At 37.1% G+C, this 19,449-nt stretch overlaps 1 protein-coding gene across 11 annotated transcripts in view; it reads left to right on the plus strand.

The window, feature by feature from the left end:
- The window catches only part of VWC2L (von Willebrand factor C domain containing 2 like), a 405,818-nt gene that overhangs the window by 12,340 nt on the left and 374,029 nt on the right, over positions 1-19,449 (plus strand). For all 11 annotated transcript variants that reach the window (XR_011001012.1, XR_011001011.1, XM_068196550.1 and 8 more), the window contains exons 6-9: positions 5,472-5,579; positions 6,834-6,951; positions 8,371-8,440; positions 13,387-13,535. Coding sequence is in view for 9 of the 11 variants with exons in the window: in XM_068196550.1 (XP_068052651.1) it covers positions 5,472-5,579; positions 6,834-6,951; positions 8,371-8,440; positions 13,387-13,535 (445 nt within the window). In the remaining 2 variants the exon portion in view is untranslated. The remainder of the gene's footprint in view (positions 1-5,471; positions 5,580-6,833; positions 6,952-8,370; positions 8,441-13,386; positions 13,536-19,449) is intronic.

The following is a 19,449-nucleotide window of genomic DNA, read 5'->3' on the forward strand; positions in this document are numbered from 1 at the left end:
TAGTGAAAAATAGTAAGTTCCTGTTTGTTATGCTGGCTACACAGACTTTTCCTTCTAGGTGACATTTATAATTAAAGTTCAAGTTTTTCTGAGTTCTGTTAGAAATGTAAATCTTAATTTCTGTTATTTGTATTTACTAGGCCAAAAATAATTTTCAGTATCCAGTAATCATAACAAATTACTACAGAGAATCATGAGAGCCTAATAAGTGAACTAAAAAATAAATTGTTGTGTGCATTTTGTATTACAGTACTATAAATTACAGCTACCACAAACCTTCAACGTAGGGAAAAAAATCACTATACATTTTTTCTTAATTTTTCTAATTATTAAAAAATCTATCACTCTGGGCCTAGTGGTAATGGTGTGTCAGTGTAAATTACCATCATTGATTATACTCGCGTGTACATTGCAGTAGTTTGTTTACAAGTCTGCAGTACTTCAGCCATGAGAGTTAAAATACTTAGCCTATGAAACGGAGAGATGTGGTAATGAGCTCTGTCACATGGCCTTTTCTGGGGAATGGTGTGTTTGCACATGTGTGTGTTCATTGACAATGTACTCTGAGGACTAATGATGCACTCACTTCAGATTTGCCAGTGTGTGGTTTCAAAACAAGGAACTGTAAAGTTTAATTCCATCTCTTTGATTTTCCTCAGGATTGCTCAAGTTGTTAATTTTCATTTAGGTTGTTCCTTTCTATGAAAAAAAACCAAAACTATTCAGATGTTAAATAATCATTGCTGCTGATAACGGTAATTAAATTATTTTCTGATTGTAATGATTTATTACATTTTAAATTAATGAATTAATTAGCCACAGTCAAGTAGTTTAATAAACAGTGGCAACAATCAAGTCAGATATGTGTAGTCTAAATATAATAATGCATTGGGGGACAGACCACAGAGAAAACATTTCCTTTTTTAATCTGCAGCTTCTTTGGATAATGGGTACTCAAAGATTGTGTCTCATATAAGTGGGGGAGAGTAAGAAGCAGTCATGCAGAGTAAGAGAAGGAAGGACAAAATGTGGCCCTCATGAAATTTATCCTTGACAGTAGTAAATTCAATGAGCTTCATTTTCTTTTTTCCTCACCTTTTTTTCTCTCTTCCTCCTCATCTTCACCCCTTCTATGTAGCAGAACATGCTGTAACGAAATAACCTGAGTGGATTATGACTTGATAAGTGTTTTCCTGAGTGTGTAATCATGTATTGCTACATGATTATTTAACAATATAAAGCTCAAACTCATTTCACCATCTGAATGAGCTGGGTTTTTTTTCCATCAGAATATCTTGTTACTCCACGGGGTGCCAGAAGAGTTTTTTATAGCAGCTGTCTGGTTAAAAGGCTGAAAGATGACATGATAATGTGAAAGCAGGAGAGGGAAAGGAGTGCTGGTATATTGGGTTGCTACAGGCTCCCTGTTAGATAAAATCCCAACACTCAGGTTCAGTCCACAAACTGAAACTGGGCCATGCTTTTTCACATTCTGGTGTTTTTTGGAACCTAAAGTAGCAACACACTGGTGGCAAACAAATGGGTTATATCACTGCTTTGGTGTTGCTGAGAGGGCACCGAGATTCAGGGCAGTTGTGTGAGACACAGATTCTGTGTGGGCACATCTTGTTCACTGGTGTTTCCTGTTACACACTGCAGGTGTTCTGCATGTGCCTTGTGAAAACACTGCTGAAACCAGATCCCCGCTTTGTCCACGTGCAGGGAGAGCTTTACGTCCATAGTCTGTCAGCTATTACTAGAATGCAGTATGGGCAGGTGTAAAACTTGGTCTGTGCCACCAGTACTCTGTCACTGCTTCACTTTTCAGCCTTTTCATTTCAAATAGCTTTCAAAGATCTCACTGATACTAATGTTAAAAGTTCAGCATTTGTGACATTCATTTCATACACATTGTTTTGAATAATCTATGAATTAAACCAGTAGTGCTTCTGAAATAATTGAAATGGGTGAAATTGAGCTTTTTTTTGCTGTACATACCATGGGCTACAGTGTTCTTTTATGCCTTTTGGATAAACCCTAGTCATAAGACTCTATACTAAATCCATTTAGTGTAGTGACTGTTAACAGCATTTTTTCTTGTTCATACATTCAGTTACTTGAGTCACTGCCTTTGCTGTGGTAAAGTAAATATTCCAGCAGGAGCCAAAATTACCTGGAGGACAATGTGGGTTTTCAAGTTTTCAGAGAGAATGTCTCAGAAAGCAGAATGCCTGAGAGCAGGGGAGAAATGCTGATTTGACTGGTTAGAAACCAAGGATTTGTGAGCAAGGAGAGTCCTGTATTTTGCTCTGTAGATTACTCAGGAAACACTGATTGAGAGCTACAGTGCTGTGAAATGTATTTGAGGAAAGCTTTTAATTACATTTGGTATTTCTGAGCTTGGTACTCTTGACAGCCATCTTGCAGAAAATGTTATTTGGGACTTAGGCAGTATGGGGGCCCAGGATAAATGACTGTAAACCAATTACCTCCTGCCTTAATGTTGTTCAGCAATTGGTGAAAGACATTTAGTGTCTAGAAGCTAACTGTAATTGTATTTTGGGTATTTTAATACAGTATTTACATGATTGCTTGCAAGCAGGGGGGCAAATTGAGTAGATTGCAGGCTGTTGGTTAGATTTCACTGTGGTGTTTCATTATTTAAAGAGAAAATTACAGTTAGCTTCATTTCCTCTGTATCATGAGCATGTATTTTTTATAGCTTATGCAATGTCTGAAGGCGTCTTGATGTCTCTGCATACATTTGAAGAAATAAATATCAGCATAATCCTTTTACTCCAAAACTACATATAGTTATTACCTTAAGGTTTAGATACACTTCTAATCTTTACTTAAAAACGATTTCTAAAAATGACCATTGTGTGGTGACAGAAAGCAAAACTAATTTTACATCGGTTTGCCATGTGACACTAGTTAAAGGGTACCTCAGATGTGCTCCCTTTCTTTTATCTTGAAGGCTGCATTTGAGTCCCAGTTGATTGCTAAGGGATGTTGTTATCTGCTGAATGTTTCCCTAATGGAAGCATGGGCTTTCCTCCCAATATGCAGGAAAAATTTGTAAATAACGCTGAAAATTGTTAACTCTTGAATGGGACTAGTTAATTCTAATCCATTATCTTCAGTGGTGCCTGGTCACTTCATATTCTTGTAACATTTTTCTGAACTGATAATAGATTGCAATTTCATAGCCACGTTAAACTCTGCCTATCTGATGATAGAAATCTTTTGAATACCAGATTTTTTGTTTTCCTATGGCCAGGACATGTGCAGTCAGACAAAGGGTAAGGTTGTGTTGGTCACAGGGACTGTGAACTTTGATATTTAAAAGCTCTTTAAATGTTTAGGAATTTCTTATGTAGATGGAATCAAAGTTGTATCAAGCTTTTGCCTGAGGTATGTGGTTGAGTTCACAGCATCAGTTAGGAAGTGTAAACATTTGCAGGTACCTTTCTTTCCTTTTTGTAAGCATGCTCACAAATACACACCCAGCTTACAGCCAAAGTAATGGTCAAAATATAAAATAATCCTGGAAGTCATATTTATTATTTTGGCTAGTGACATTAGCAACAAAATTCCCAGTTCAGCTCCTGTCTCTGTACCAAAATCTAACTATTCCTGCACACATTTTTCCACTTACACCATGCAAAAAAAAAGAAAAAGTGCACACTTTTTGTGTTGTGCACCATATTTAAATGCAGCTGTTTAATTACATGATGCATTTGGCATCTTTGCTGCTAAATGCCATGTAAACTAGATAGAGTAAAAGCCTGAAAGTATGTATTTTCTAAGACTGTCTTTATTTCAATTAAAATTTTAGGGCTACGATTTGCAGCATCTTGGGGAATGTAGTCCTACCTAAATTCAGTGGGATCAGGGCTTGCAACTTGCCTCTGAAAATCCCTACTTGGGTTTGTTGCACCCTGTCCTTGTTTGCTATTTTAACACAAGTACTTGCTTGAGAGAAGTTTAAATAGAGGTACCTGCAGACTTTGACATGTATCTTCCCTAAAATAAATGGATATTGGCTTTTCTACGGCTGTAGCAACATCTTTTATGCTCAGAACAAGCCATCTGCTGAGCTCTGAAGGGGCAGGGTTTGCATTCAAGGTCTTTAAGGCGAGTCGGATTTTGAGCGTGGCGTCGTGAGGGATTTGTTTCCCAGAACTATCCTGAGACCACTGATTCATTTACCTCCCAAATGTTGGTAGAAGCCTGAGCAGAATCATTAACGTGGGCTCGAGTTGCTCTGTTTCCCAGCTCGTGGTGTGTGTGCACACAGCAGGATGTGTGTGCCCGGGGCTCCTGTGGGGAGGGCAGCCCTGCCCGGTCCCGGGTCCTGCCAGCTTTCACCCAGAGCTGCTGGCAGGAATTCACTGGGCTCTCCTTCAGCCTGTGCTACAAGCACCAATTCACATAGAAATCTACATGTGGCACTATGCTAGTTTGTATAGGTAACACACAGAGTGCTTGCATATACAGCAAATATCAATTATTTGTATTAGTAAATACTTTCTATTTTAAATTATTAAATATAATGCACCGGCAGTTATGGATCTTCATCCTGGACCTCTGATTTTGGCATACTGAGTTTTCATTTTGGTTTTACCTAATTCTTCAGCTCCGGTTGCAGAGGAAATGAGCTTTATTTCTGCAAGAAGCAAATACCTAATTTCAGTGCAAGATAATTTCAAGCTTCCTTTGCAATTAATTCATCTACTAATCTTTCCTGCCAAACTCCTATCAGTAAAGGCAAGGAGAAAATGTACTGAATATATGCAGTGTATTTTCTTTTTAACTTTATGGAGCAGAGCATCTCAGGGTGTCCCATGGCTGTGTGTAGAATGTGCTCAGAGATTAACAGGTTATCAGTAGATTTACAATTAATTTTGAAACAGAGTCCTTTTGCTGCCTGCTCTCACATCCAGGAAACACTTGGGGACAGGTTAGAAACATAATTGAAGAAAGCCTAAAACATTTTTGGCCCAAATTTTCCAGAAGGCTTTCCAAATTAATCTGCAAGGCAACAATACAAATGTGATGTAAATATTTTTTAAAAATCAGTATTTTCGGTCTATTATCAGTATTACCAATACACTTTTATACAGAATTTTAAACAAGAGGATTGTTTTTTTACCTCCATGAGACTCCTTGTTCTTAACATAAAGTTGACCTCAGCTCTGAAGTTTATAATGCCAGAGTCGTTCTGGGTTCTGTCTGAAGGATCTGAGGGAAATGGAAGAGTACCCATGGATTTGAGCATCAGCTGGCAGCAAAAAGACCTCAAAAGTTCATATTCTCCAGCACCGGTTGTACTACCAAGATCTTCCAGCTTAGACAGAGTAGACATGTGCAGATCTGAAAATTAATTCCATTTGTAGTCAGCATACCTTGATGCAATTCAGAGGAGGAGACTAACTCTGCTGCCTTGCTTTTTCTTTTTTTACATGTAGTAAAATAGAGGAGGCTCTCCTAAAAATGCAGAAAGAACGAGACTTCCATCGAATGCATCATAAACGAGTGGTCCAGGAGAAAAACAGGCTGATTTGTGACTTGAAAAGGTACAAAATAATTTGAGTTGCTATACCTGTAGCACTAAATATAATGTTTTGAATTGTTGCCGGATAATGAGATAACACTAGGGAATCTGAAGTGAGTCTAGCAGCATTCAGGTATGTCCTGGTAAGAAGCAGCTCCATGTGACCATCGTGCCACACAGATCAAAGAATTTCCAGTGATTTATTTGTGGTGGATTTTCTATGAGGCAATATGCATTAATGAATACATAGTATTTCTAATAGTTGGAAACAAATATTAGTTATTTTTTTTACCCAGATCTTTTGCCATAAATAGGTGGTGATTTCTGTTTAGAATTTTTGCCCATTTTAACAGGTAACAGGTATCACACCAAGTTCAGAACCTTTGCATTCCTGATTTTCATAATTGGCATTTTCTGTCATCTTGAACTTTGAGTAAGAAACTTGCTATGTTGCTTTGGTTGCAAATAAGCCTGGACTATTGCTACTGAGTTATAGTGATTTAATTTCTAAATAGGAGCTGAGTTTAGAATATTTTCTTTGCACGTGTTTTAAAATAACACTGGGGAGAGGCTTACATCTGCAGCTCCAGTACATTCCCTGAGTTCTGCTGATGTTGTTATCCATCAGTGCATGTAATTGCAGCTCCCTGTTCTACATCCCCACCCTTGGAATGCATGCATGCTGATGCAAGAGAGCACTCTGCACTGGTTTGTCCTCTGTGACGCAGCATTTTGCAGGATGCAGTGGTTCTGGAGCTGGTGGTGTCACATGTTTCTTGTGAGAGATTACTTGTCTGAATCTTAGTTTGTCTGAACAATTAAAGTTCATAAGTATTCCTAGTGTAATGTGTACTGAAGAAAGAAATTGGAATCATATTATGACTGGTTTGTGCAGATGAGGATCTTATTTGGTAGTCAGATAACAGCTGTAGTTCACTTTCTTCCTGTGAAATACAATCCATCTGTAAGAAAACAAATTAGCCAAAATTAATGTGCAGTATGCGTAGGAAGGATTAACAAAAGGACAAAATTGGATGGGTTGTTTTAAGATGTGACCAAACAAGCTGTGAATCCTCTTATTCATTAATCTAACTTTTTTTCTCCTTTGTTGTGGTATTGCAGTTGGTTAGTTACATACTAAACAGCTTTGCTGTCTCCTCTGTGTTGACCTTTTGGTAATTTTACTCATTTGTTTGGGGAGGGGAAAAGTTATGCAGATATAAATCTCTGACTTAACTCATCTGTGAGGAATAATTTTTCCTCCTCTTGCTCACAGGCTGAAGGCACATTATGCATCCTATGAACCAATGCTGAAGCAGCTGTCAGAAAAATACCAGAACTCACTGACACAGAAAATGTTAACCAGTTTGGAGAGAGACAAAGCAATGGGACAGGTAAAAATGTGGTGAATACCACTTGCACAGCTGTAGGGAAGCCTCTGGTTTTTACTTTGGTAAATACACAGGTTATTTCTGGTAAAGCTTATGGAGTATTCTGAAGCAGAGTATTTTGTGAGTTTCATGATTTGGTGAAATATTAGCAGTGGAAGTATGTGAAACATGGTGCCACAGAGTAATAGATGTCTGTGTGTACTTGCTCAGTGCTGCTCTACATGAGTGCAGCTCTACATGAGCCAGCAGTGTGCAGCAGGTGTGATATTCACACCCATTCCCATGCTTCCATCAATGCCTTTGGAAGTAGCTTATTTTAACTTCCTTTCTTACTGTTAATTGTTACTTTTTTCTTAAATATACCCAGGAGTGACCTGCTAGTTTAGAAAAAAAATACATGAAGAGATGAGAGCCATTTTTTCTGTCTTGAGTGGAATATTTGAACATTATTTTTTCTTCTCTAATCTTACCTGATGTATACAAGATATTCTGCCCCTTTGACAGCAAGCAGTATGAGCACAGGAAGGAGGTATGATGGACAGAAAAATACCTTGCATGTGTTTAAGGAAAGAAGTAGGGAAAAAAAAAGAAAAAAACCCTGCCCAAATTATATTTTATATAGTTATATTTTAAGCAATTATATTCCTGCAATTGTTTCAGCAGTAGCATCAATTATAAGTGGGTAAAATGAAAGGAATTTACCATGCTGACACAGTCTTCTGATAGTCTTCATCTCTCACTTCCTCCTTTCCTCTTCCTCCAGTTTTTCTCTGGTCACCTCAGGGCTTACTTATAAAACAGTGAGGATTATATGTTTGAAATTTCAGTAAGGAAAAGAAAATGCCATATAGAAAAAGGAAGTTTATGCCCGTATGGAGTTCTGCTGAATCAGGAGTACAAAACATGGAACAGTTCCAATGCTATGAAATTTCAGGGGCATATATATATATATATATATATGTATGTATATGGAGGACCTCTGCAGTTATGAACTGTACTGATTCCAGAGCAATGAGTTTTTTGTAATGCATAACACCATATTTTGTGACATTTTGTTGTGACAAAGCTGTAAGTCCTATTGTGCCATTAAATTTGAGATCAGTGCAGTGACAGCAGTTCTAAAAAAGTTGCTGGTGTAGTCAGAACCCTGGTATTCTGTATGTCTGCATTATTTTAATGGAGTTGTAAAAATGTTTTGAGAGATTCTGCGTGGCTTGTGTTCTATTGTATTGTTGCTCTGGGTCTTTCCAAAATCTTGAATTAGGAGTTACGTTCATAACTTAGAGACAATAATGAAGAGCTAAAAATTATAGATGGAATTAATGAAGTACACCAGCATGAATTCTGTATGTTGTGAACAGACACTTCAAAAGTAATGTTTTCATATTGCTTCCTCTTGTTCTTTCCTCTTTTTAAAATTAGGTTACAGGTTTGCAGGCTGCATTACAAAGCTTGGAGCCCGGATATGCTAAGCAGTTCTCTGAGACAAAAGGTAAAATATTCCCATCACCAGGCTCAGACTAGTCATGTATTTTTTGTTGTTGATGTGATGCATCTCAAAATATGGTGTAACAATAAATCAAAAATACTTGTACTACGTTTTATCAGCTGACCTGGTGTCTGAGCAGCAGTTGTATCATTTGAATATCTTATTCTGAAGTGTATTCACTAAGGAGAGTGAGACTGTTAAAGGCAATATGGAATATATGAGTGACTTGGAAAGACTTTGTCCTAGAAATCTATTTTGTGACTGATTTTGTTACTGTATCCGCTGATATTCCCTTTTTTTGTGTGTGTGCATATGTTCTTTCCCAGCTCACCCTTCAGAAAGCATACATTGTGGTCTGGAAACATTTTGAAAATCCTGGTTTTATGAAATCCAGACTCTCATTTTTACAGAATATTGCTAAGATGATACAATACTTGCTGGAATAGTGTCTTTATGGTACCACACTACTTTCCTAATGTAATAATGTAATTTTTACATTATTTTTTCTAACTCCATCAGGAAAACGCTAGCACTTCTGCTTTCCTAAGTAAATGAAGCCTATGCTATCACATTCTCTGACAGCATCAATCCCACTAACAATTTTGAACCTATTTTTCAATTGCAGCTACATTGGATAGTAAGATAAGTTTCAAAGGAACCAGGTTGCTTAAATTCTTGTGAAAATAAGTGGGATGGTACAAAAGGGAAGTGGTGAGCTCCATCCTCTGACTACAGAGTATTCACATGTGAAGGGGATGTGGTACTTGCCTTAGTCATGAGCAGAACTCCCATCAGAGAGAACTTTTACTTGAAACTGCTTGAAATTAGAGAACCCTACAAATACTATACAACTTCCAGGTGAAGAACATGTTACAATTATGGCAACTTCAATATCTGTATGTTTTGTAGTTTTGAGGTTTTTTGGTTGTTATTTTTTCCCCATGTGTTAAAGCCTAAACCTTCTTTGGCACTTGTGATACACTCCAGGTGAAAAGCCAATGAGTTATCCCAGCCTTTGACAATCAAGCTTCATTAGTTCCCATGTTCACAGAATTACTGTCATTGTGTAAAGTTCCTCTAGAAAACACAAGGCTGAGAAAAAGAATAGTGGGCACATAAATTTATTTTGGAGTTTTTTTGGTGTTTGTAGTTGAGTGAAGAGGTTAGGAAGCATTGCCTTCCTTTCCTATTAAGATATACTCTGGCTTGAGGGTATAGACTGTGGGATCTTCCCCGTGCTCATGTTTTACAGTGTGGATGGATCTGTCTCCTTTTCATATTAAACATACTTTCATTTGTTGTTGGATTCTAAAAACCACTCTCTGGCTGTTCAGTCTTGTTTATTCTCCAGAAATCTTGAAAGCACTTTGTAATACAAAGTGACAAGCAAGGGAGTCATTTGATAAATAATTATATAAAAAAATCCTTGTCAGTCTCCAACACAAATTAAGCTCATCAGCCACCCACATGCTTCTACAAGTCTTAATTTGCTTCATACATTGGGTATCATAAATTAATCAGTATTTCAATTAATTTTGTTTCAGTGCTTTGTCTTCTAATACTACATAATTTTTATTGCCCTCTGTAGGTCATACTCATGTCTCAGTGGGTAATATTGTCTCTTTAAAATACTTTCTGCTACCTCTTGAAAGGTGATAATATTCTGTTCCTTTTTGATTTCTTTTTCATGAGAGAGTGTAAGTATAATCCTGAGAAACATGGATTTCTCATGGATACTGGAGAAATGTTAGATTAATTTTTCTCAAAATTCAGATTGCTGTTGGAGTTGGAAATCTGGGCTGGAAGGAGACTTCCAGCTGCACCTTTCAGTCTTCTGGGCTGACTTCTGTGCACTGGGATGCTTGAGTTAGAGGACAGTGCACACCCCGAGTGGCAGATGATCCTTGGCCAAGCTGAGCTGCCTGTCCTGGCAGGTGTCTGCTTTCACTGCAGTGCAGAGCCTGAAGGAAGGAGGAGGGCTCTGCCCAGCAGCAGGGGATTGCCCTTCACTGCTCCTGAGGCTGCTTTTGTCCCACAACCTGACTTGACCGTGGAACACCTGGAATGCTGGCTTGGCTAGAGAGCACTGAGATTGGCTTTTAATTAGTTTTGGATTTGCTGAACTGTGAGGTTCTGCACATCTGCTCCAAGAAATCAGGAGAGGAACTTTTTACAAGGGCATGTAGTGACAGGACAAGGGGGAATGGCTTCATGCTGAGAGATAATAAGTTTAAATTAGCTATTAGGAAGAAATTCTTCCCTGTGAGGGTGGTGAGGCACAGGGTGCCCAGAGAAGCTGTGGCTACCCCATCCCTGGAAGTGCCCAAGGCCAGGCTGGACAGGGCTTGGAGGAAGCTGGGATGGTGGAATGTGTCCCTGCCCACAGCAGAGGGGTGGAAGTGGATGAGCTTTAAAGCCCCTTGCAGCCCAAAACATTCAGTGATTGTGGGTTTGGTTTTACTTTGGGGCTGCTATTTTATCTCTAAGCCATACAGTGCACAATAAAGAACAAAGGGGAACTTCTTAGTATTCACATCTACTGTAAATTGTATCTGGCAGTAGGTAGATTGTATTGTACATTTGTACAATTGGTAGTACAATTGTATTGTAAATTTGTATCTGGCAGCTAGGTAGAAAAAAAATTAACAGTACTTAATTTTAGGGCAACTATTCTTGACTTTCTTACTCAGGCATTTGATGTGGGAGCTTTCATCCTGCTGCATCTCAAGCAATTGAAGATAGCATCCACAATACAGAGCATGTAGTTTATTTACTAGCAGTTTTTTGCTGTCTCATGTCAGGCTGCTGTTCTGCTTTGTACAGAAATCCTTCAAGAGAAGAACATCTAATAATTTTTAAGACATCTAAAGAAACCTAATTCTTGCCTTCCTTGTTTCAAAATGATATAAAGGACATGTAGTAGTTGGAAAGGAACTAGTTAGCAATTATTTTTAGGACTTTGTCATCCCATGGGCTGGTTCTCTCTCTCTGATACCCACTCAGAAGTCAGCTCTGAGAAAAAAACTGTACTTTGAGTTTAGATTACTTTTTTAAAAGTAATGGATTTTTTTAAGGAGATTTGCATTAAAATCTGGTGGTGTTTTAAATCTGATCCTTCCTGATGTGATAGCAAGATTATACATAAGGAATCTAATTATCAAAGTGAGAGAGCTGATATTTTATTTAGGGTATTGGTGTATATTAACAGTGATTGCACCCTTCCTCACAGATCAAAACAGTGTTAAGTGATGCTCTAAAAAATGACCCTTTTTGCCTGCAGGAGTTTAGCAGTGTTGACTGTGGCTTGCTTATAAACCCACGTGAACACTGCTATGGCATCTGGTTCTAAATGTTATAAAACTGCTCCTTGCTCAGTACTCTTCTTGTATTTTCTAAAAACAACAGCTGCTTATTTATTACCCAATTATATTCAGAAGTTGAACTCAACAAGTTTCTTTACTCATGGTTGAATTAACTCATTGCTAAGACTGTTAACTGTGCTTTTCCTTTCCTTGATCTGATGCAATTGCAGTTAGAAGGTCATGCAAAAACAAATTTAAAATTAGCCTGGTTGTGCCCATTCCATGTGCAATGCAGTCAGAATAGAAAATCTTTGAACCTAAGCTGTTGACATCTAAGTGCAACAGTTCTTTGGAACTCATTCTTTCTTTTTTTTTATAGTTAGTGACTTTTAAAGCTGTCATAACTGTCATAACACTGTGGCTTTATAGGTATGTGTATCTCAAAAAGACCAACAAACCAAACACTCTGTGAGCAACATGCTAGTGGATAGCAGTTAGTAAGTGAGTAGAAGGTTTTAGACTTACAAACCAATTTTGCTGTTTACTGTTCCTCAGAGAAAGTTATTATTCATGATATCTGTGACAGTAGCTTCAACTTTTAAAATATAAATACTGAAGTTTTTTAATGCAGGCATAGTTCTTTCCATCAGTCCCAGCTGTACTCAGGTTGGATATACAGGAAGGTTTTGTGTTGCTTGCTCTGTTTTTTTTTTTTTTGCCTCAAGAGTGGAGGGAGTGTTTGGGGTTTTTTTCCCTGCTTTAAGTCATCAGGTTTGCATTTTGGTGTAGAGGTCTTAATAAAACCATTTTATAAGAGCAGTCATTTAGAAATGCATAACGTGAAGCACATTTGTTTCAGTCTGGAGTTTAGCTGTATAATATGTTTTTTCAATCAGAGATTTTTTTCAAAGAACTGAAAGCGATGTAAATGGCCAAATCCTGTTGGAAATCAGTATTACATTCTTTTTCATGTAGACCCATGTACATCCAACAGAGCACTGCAACAAGATGCAGGGATCCCAAAGGGCTGTGTTTGGATTTGTGTGAGCTGCCAGTGCAAAGGCTGTCAGAGAGCAGTGTCCTTTCTGCCAGCTCATGGCAGATGCCTTGTGCTATAGTCCACGTGTGCTGTACTCTTCATCCTATCCCTTTCAACCTTTGATGATTTAAAGCTGTGTTACCTGCTTAGGGTTTCTTTGCTGAGTTCCCTATTCATCAGTAATTCCTTGTTTGAAAGGTGGGTTGGCAGAAAGTGCAGGGAAACAAAAGGAATTGTGGGCTGTAAATCAGAATATTGCATTGGTGGTGGATAGTGGATAGGATGCAGTGAGCTGATGTTTCCTGTGGCTCTGAGGGATGTGAAAGAATACATGCATTCCCTGTGACTCTCTTTGTACAGCAAGAATATTGCATTTTTGGGGATAAGTCTAGGCTACCCTTTAGATAAGGTGAAATTATTTGTGGAGCAGAGATACATGTAGCCCTGGAATACTTAATATGGATGGCACAGTAACCTGAATATCTTCTTATTTAAAGTGGTGTTTCTTAGAGAATTTCACATTTCTTTCCAATATAAAGAGTATAAATTCCAGAAGAGTAAATAAAAAGCATTCTGATGATATTCTTGTTGGTTTTATTTTATAGTAGGCCACGATTGTACAAGGAAGAAAGGGTTTGAAGGTCCCACCCAGAAAGCTCTTCGGGAAGCCAGGCAGCAAAAATTCCTTGTTGTTGCAAGCTCTTCCTGTGATCTAGATGAAGATGTAGAGAAGAAGATGGGCAGGAGAGATCTAAAGGTACTGTGTTCTTTCCAGCTCTAAGTATCAGTCCTCTTTATACAGCTGAAGGACACCTGTCCCATGTGATTAAAAGAAGTCCTGCTTAGTTGAAGTAAATAGGACAGGTAGGTAACAAGTTTTGGGTTTTTTTTTAATACAAGTTTCTATCACAATTAAATTTTCAGGGAATTACAGGAACTCTGATTAATTTAAGCTAGAAGTCTACTTTTCAAGAATCCAATGTAATCACCTAGCAGAGGAAGAGCACTGGCTGTAATTGCTTCTTGCTCTGTTGTGTTTCTTTTGTAACTTGAGAAATCTTGATGTGTTCCATAATGCTTGCAAACTTTTCCAGCATTTCAGAAAGTTCCAGCTGGGACTAAAGGGGACAATATCTGCAAGACTAAGGGCAAAATACTGGTAGTTTCCTAATAGTCAGAGCTTCTAAACCTGAGTATACAAGAGGTGAGTTACTACTGCTTCAGTTTGGAAGTCGTGCAAAGTCAAAATTAATTCCTGATTGAATATTTTTTTGTTATGGAAAAGAATGTTTATTTTATTCCAGTTGTTTTATTTATTGAGGTTCCATTTTGGGACTACATAACAATGCTTTTTATTTTTTCAAATTAGGATAAACATTGTAATATCTAAAATTTCAGAAGCTCCCAAAACTGTTACACTGCTCTATTTTTGTTTGAGAACTACAGTTGGAGTTGAAACTGGCAGGAAAAGAGCTTTAGTTGATGATTATATAGTCAGAAGCAACTTCAGTCTTTCCCTGTCTCCACACGAATATGTCCATGGTAATTAATTTTTGTAGGTTTCTGTCTGGCTTTGTAAGAGCATTTTATCTGTTTCACTTTGGCAGTGCACGTCTCCACAGACAAACATACCATTTTAGTTCTGTTTCCATTCTTTTTGCTGCTCCTGAGCCTTCAAATAAAAAAAATCTTTATCTGTCTGTATCTCTTCTGTTGCTTACTGAAACATTTTTCACCATGTATAACAAAAATTTCTCCATACTGTCCCCACACCTGTTAGTATCTCAGCCACGTGCCAGTCAGTCCATCTCCACTTTGCCTGCTTTTCATGCAGTGCTGGAAAATTTCCATGCTAGACTCTTAGAGGTACCTCCTCTCTTCATACTGACTTGTGAACAGGTGCAATTTCACAATCCAAGAAGCAATCATTTTTTGTGTTTCTGTTTCTACTGAAGTCATCAGGATTTTTATGGAAAACTTCAGCAGAGTTATGCTTCACCCCCAAAATATAAACTTTGCATGGGTAGTGTGCCTGTCTGGCTCTTGTTCTTTGAAATTCATGAGCACTGTTATTTGACTGGTTCTGGCAAGCATCTGTGTTTTTACAGATCTTATGTTTCCCAAAGGAGTCCCACCAGAGGCTCTGATGTCTTTATTTAATCAATGGATTAGAAAACTGGGCTAGTTCCAGAAATAAGGCATCAGAAAATATGGGCATGTTTGAATGTACTAGAATTTTCCATGGCTAAGCAATAGTCTAAAACTTTAGGTGTGAGATTAGCATCTCTTCCAAATGGAACAATAGTTCTTTTTCTCTTCACGTTTCCTGCATCTATTATTTCTAAATATTTCCTTTCCCCTAATAAAGGATTCCAGCTTGGATAGTGCATGTGAATTGCTGCTTAGGATGTAAGAAATAAATGACAGAGGGAGTGATGAATGTCTAGAGTGCAAAGAGGTGAGTTAAAATTGTGTTTAAAACAGAAGAGACAGAACTCTGTCCTGTAGTGCACATTTATTGAGCTACAGTTCTCTAATCCAATGTACTGAATTAAAATAGTGTGTTCTCATTCAAGTGTTGAAGTGTCTTAAGTATTTGTTCCCATCAAAAGGATGAGGTATAAAGGAGAGCCTTCTTTAGGTGAATTTCTGTGATATTTGGAATCAAGCTTGTGTGGTGTCTCATCTCCTCTGACCTATATCAAAAAATCTTTTAAGTTCTGCTGTGTGTTATATAACTTAGATTCTTTCTTAAAATGATTCAACGTGAATGAACATGAAGATCTACTAAAAAGTGTTCCATAAGTCATTTAAATGTTTTATTGGGAAGGGTAAAGTTGATTTATACTTACTGAGATTGTGATTCATTTAAACCACAAAGGAACTAAGAGTGAAAGCATGAATTTGGTCAGTTCCATGGAGTTTGGTGAGGAATATATAGAAGAAATGAATGCAATTGAAATCCTGCATTTGCATATGCATTTACAACAAAATAGAGAAAAAGAGAACAGAAGATGTGGAAAATCTAGGTAAAATTCACTGTCTAGTATTATCAAGCCTGCTTCAGTAAATGTAAGTGAACTTTTAAAGCTTACAAAAGTCAAGAGTGAACATGTTATCCAATTTATAAGTTCAGGCACTTGGATTATATCCTGTTCAGTAAAAAGCCACTATATTGTCATGAGATTGTATCCTTGAGACAAAATTATAAATGTTTGTATTAACTGTACTGTTACATAGCAGTGAATTATGGTGATGGAAATGATTTAACATCTCTTCTGTGTCTGGTAGGTAAATAGTGATCTAACAAATGCCTGTGCTTTTAAGTAGATGCAAATATGAGTCATAGCTAAACTAGAACATTTACTTCAAGGACAGACATATATTGTGTTACTGCAATATCCTGTAAAAGCTGACATGTCATTTAAAACACAGAGTCCCTTTGATGTGAAGTTTATCACTGAAACAGCAAGTGAAAAAGCAACAGGATTTTTTTTTCTAAGCGAGTGCATTATTCTGATTTTACAATCTTTGTTATGAGACTGAATTAAATTGCACTAACAGACAATTAGTCTAAACTATTTACATATCTGGCCCTTAATAAGCCAGTATCAATAGTATAAGTAGTCGTAGATTAAGAATGTGCATGGAGTACTACTTTAAACATTTGAATTAATCAAAATGCACTCACAGGTCATTAAAATTTAAGAGAACCTTTGATAATGTGAATTTCATTATGCTCTTGAAAACTTTCCTATTTTTATTCTCTCAGGTTCCTTTCAGTGTTCATTCTATGTTTGATTGCTTTTTAAAGTAATCTTAGCAGGACGATTGCAGGTTCTTTATGTTCACTAAATTATATTTCTACATGTATTACAACCCAATTTAATTTTCTCAAGTTTAACGTGCTGTAAAACTTTATCTAAAGGTGTGTTGGACATTTCTGGACTTGAGGAATTATCTGTTTCTATGGAACAGATTTTGCAATTCTGCCCATTGTGTATATAAAAATAGAGAAGTAAAATCCAGTGATCATACAGATATGGCTTTTGTAAGTAATAAGACTTTGGGTTGAAATATCATATGGGTACGTGGATTACACTGAAGTTTCTCCACAGTTCTATGGAAAAAAAAAGTACAAAATTTACAAGAACTGTTGTTCCTGTGCTCTCTAGTAGAAGGGGAGATGAAACCAAGTGATTACTTAATCAGATTGTTGAGTTTGAATATAAATTAGTACGGGTGTACTGGGGACAGAATTGGAAAGATGGTCCCAAAGTAGTTAGGAAGGGTCATAAATGAAACAATCACTTTGTGTTTGTAATAATGTGGCTAAGAAAGCACTGATTTGATGTTCAGAAGACAGTAGGTGACTGACAGATAATACTGGGAATGCTTATTTCTACAGCCCTTCCCTGGGATAATAAGACTGCAGACATGGAGCTAAGAAAATTAATACAAGTTACCCAATATAAGACTGCAGCCTAGAGAAAGGAAAAGAAAATACAACGTCTGTGTTCCAAATGAGATAAAAAGTAAAAGCTAAGAAATCATAGACTAGACACTATAACTTACATTCCTAAGGAAGTTGGCAGTGTATAACTGAAATTTTACTCAGTATCTGCAAGAAAGCAGGGAAACAATTAACTGGGAAAATGGATTCGCAAGTAAGAATTGTTTAAATCCAGTCTATATTGCATCCATGGAAGGATAAGTGTTACCATGGATAACACACAAGAGCACTTAAGTTTTAAAAAAGCTTTGGATAATGTCTCACGGAATAATTCCTGTCAACAAGTGTGGAAATTTGGCCTGACATAATTTTTTTTAATTAATGGAAAATAGATTAGGAACATGCAGATGTACTGAAGAGGCTTTTTTGCAGGGATATATTGTCCGTAATGATCTGGAAAATGGAACAGAAAATAAGCTGACAGAATTTGCAGACCAAGTGGCCTGGGTTTGGTGGGGCTGGAACAGCAAGTGCAGCTGAGGACAGGAGTGGAATTCCAAAGCTGACCTATTGGAGAACTGATCTAAAGAAATAACAGACAGTGTAAGAAAAGGTACAAAACTTTGCCTTTAAAAAGTGATCCAATGTACAAATAGAGATCAAGAAGATTAGAAAGAGTTGGTCATTGGCTTTTAATTAGAGTAGGCTCTAGGGTATGTTGTGTAAAACAAGCTTAACATGAGTTGAAAACCACATAATATTGTGGAAGAGCTGAACACTGTGCTGCAGTGTAAACCAGGGATATTGCCTGGAGCACGTGGAATATTCCTCTTGCTAATTTCACATGGCATTTGGCTTTGGCTGCAGTTTGGTGTGCAGTCTGATCACAACTCTTCAGGAGAAAAGTGGAGCATCTACACCAAAGCAGTAAAAATTGTTAGAAGTCTGTGAAACTGTCAAAGAAAGGGTGAAAAGTGAAATCGGGTAGTCTACAGAAAAGAACCCTAGGGGGGACAGGAATACTGTCTACCAGGAATACTACTACCTTAAAACAGAAAAGAATTCTGTTTAAAAATAAAAACAAAAGCAAATCCAAAATTACAAAACGACTTGTTAGAACAAGTAGTAATAAAGTAGAAATTCAATAAGACTCATTCAGAGTACAGTGGGTGTTAAGCAGCAAAGAAAATTTATATCCTTATACATGATGCCGCTTTACTTACAGAATTAATGTTCTGTGGCTCAAATGTTAAGATTATGATCCAAGATTAACTTGTTGTAATCTAAAATGAGTCCTTTAGTTGGTTTTGATGGAATTTAATTTAAAAGAATTACGTGTTTTGTTAGGCAATTATGTATTTTTTAAAAAATACTTCTGCTATGGGCTTGAAAATGGTAGCTTTGGAGATGATAGCTTTAGTTTTAGGATTTGCTCAAATGTCTTTAAAGATGTCAGGCCTACATGGAGAAAATGAGAAAATGCTTCAGAATGTTAGCTACAAATAAAGCTATAGAGGAAATATTCATTCAGTTGAAAGACAAAATTATAAAGACGACTTATTATAGCATTTCCTGTCCACCTTTGTAGTTTTGTTAAATCGAGACACCCAATGCTTTGCATTTTTAGTAGTACAATTCATTCTGTAAGCCATTGGTACTTGATAAAGCTACCTCGCAGATCATCCAAAGGGTTTTCTTTGTGCTGAAGAACAAGGCTTCTTTTGAGTCACTGCATGCTGCCAAGAATAATAAAGTAACAGGCCCCCAAGATGGAGAACCAATACAGAAAGTTGCTGGGAGGTAAAATGCATTTGATCCTAATTCCAATTGTACATAGGCTTTGCATATTCATATATTTCTTTCTTTATTTAGCATCAACAATGACAGATTTTAGAACTGAGACTGTGAATCTCACTCTTGCTCTAGTCACTTGCAAAAACTGCTGATAAATAATAAAATTACTGGGTTTTGTATGCAAATGCTGTGATGTCCTGAAAGAGGGATGTATGGAAACTGTATTTAATTGAAGAAAAAAACTTTGAGTGCTCTTTGCAGAGAAGATGGACAAGATATTAAAAAAATTATATAAAGACTTTAAAATGTTTGGTTTTCTTTGCTTTTACAAATAGCTGCTGCTGTCTTCCTCAGGACAGACAAATGGAGAGAATAAGGACTTGTGTTGTGCATGAGGGTTTCCTTTATTCCTCAGAGTTCCTGC

This window comes from Anomalospiza imberbis, chromosome 7 (assembly GCF_031753505.1).
Source record: "Anomalospiza imberbis isolate Cuckoo-Finch-1a 21T00152 chromosome 7, ASM3175350v1, whole genome shotgun sequence".
Taxonomy (NCBI): domain Eukaryota; kingdom Metazoa; phylum Chordata; class Aves; order Passeriformes; family Viduidae; genus Anomalospiza; species Anomalospiza imberbis.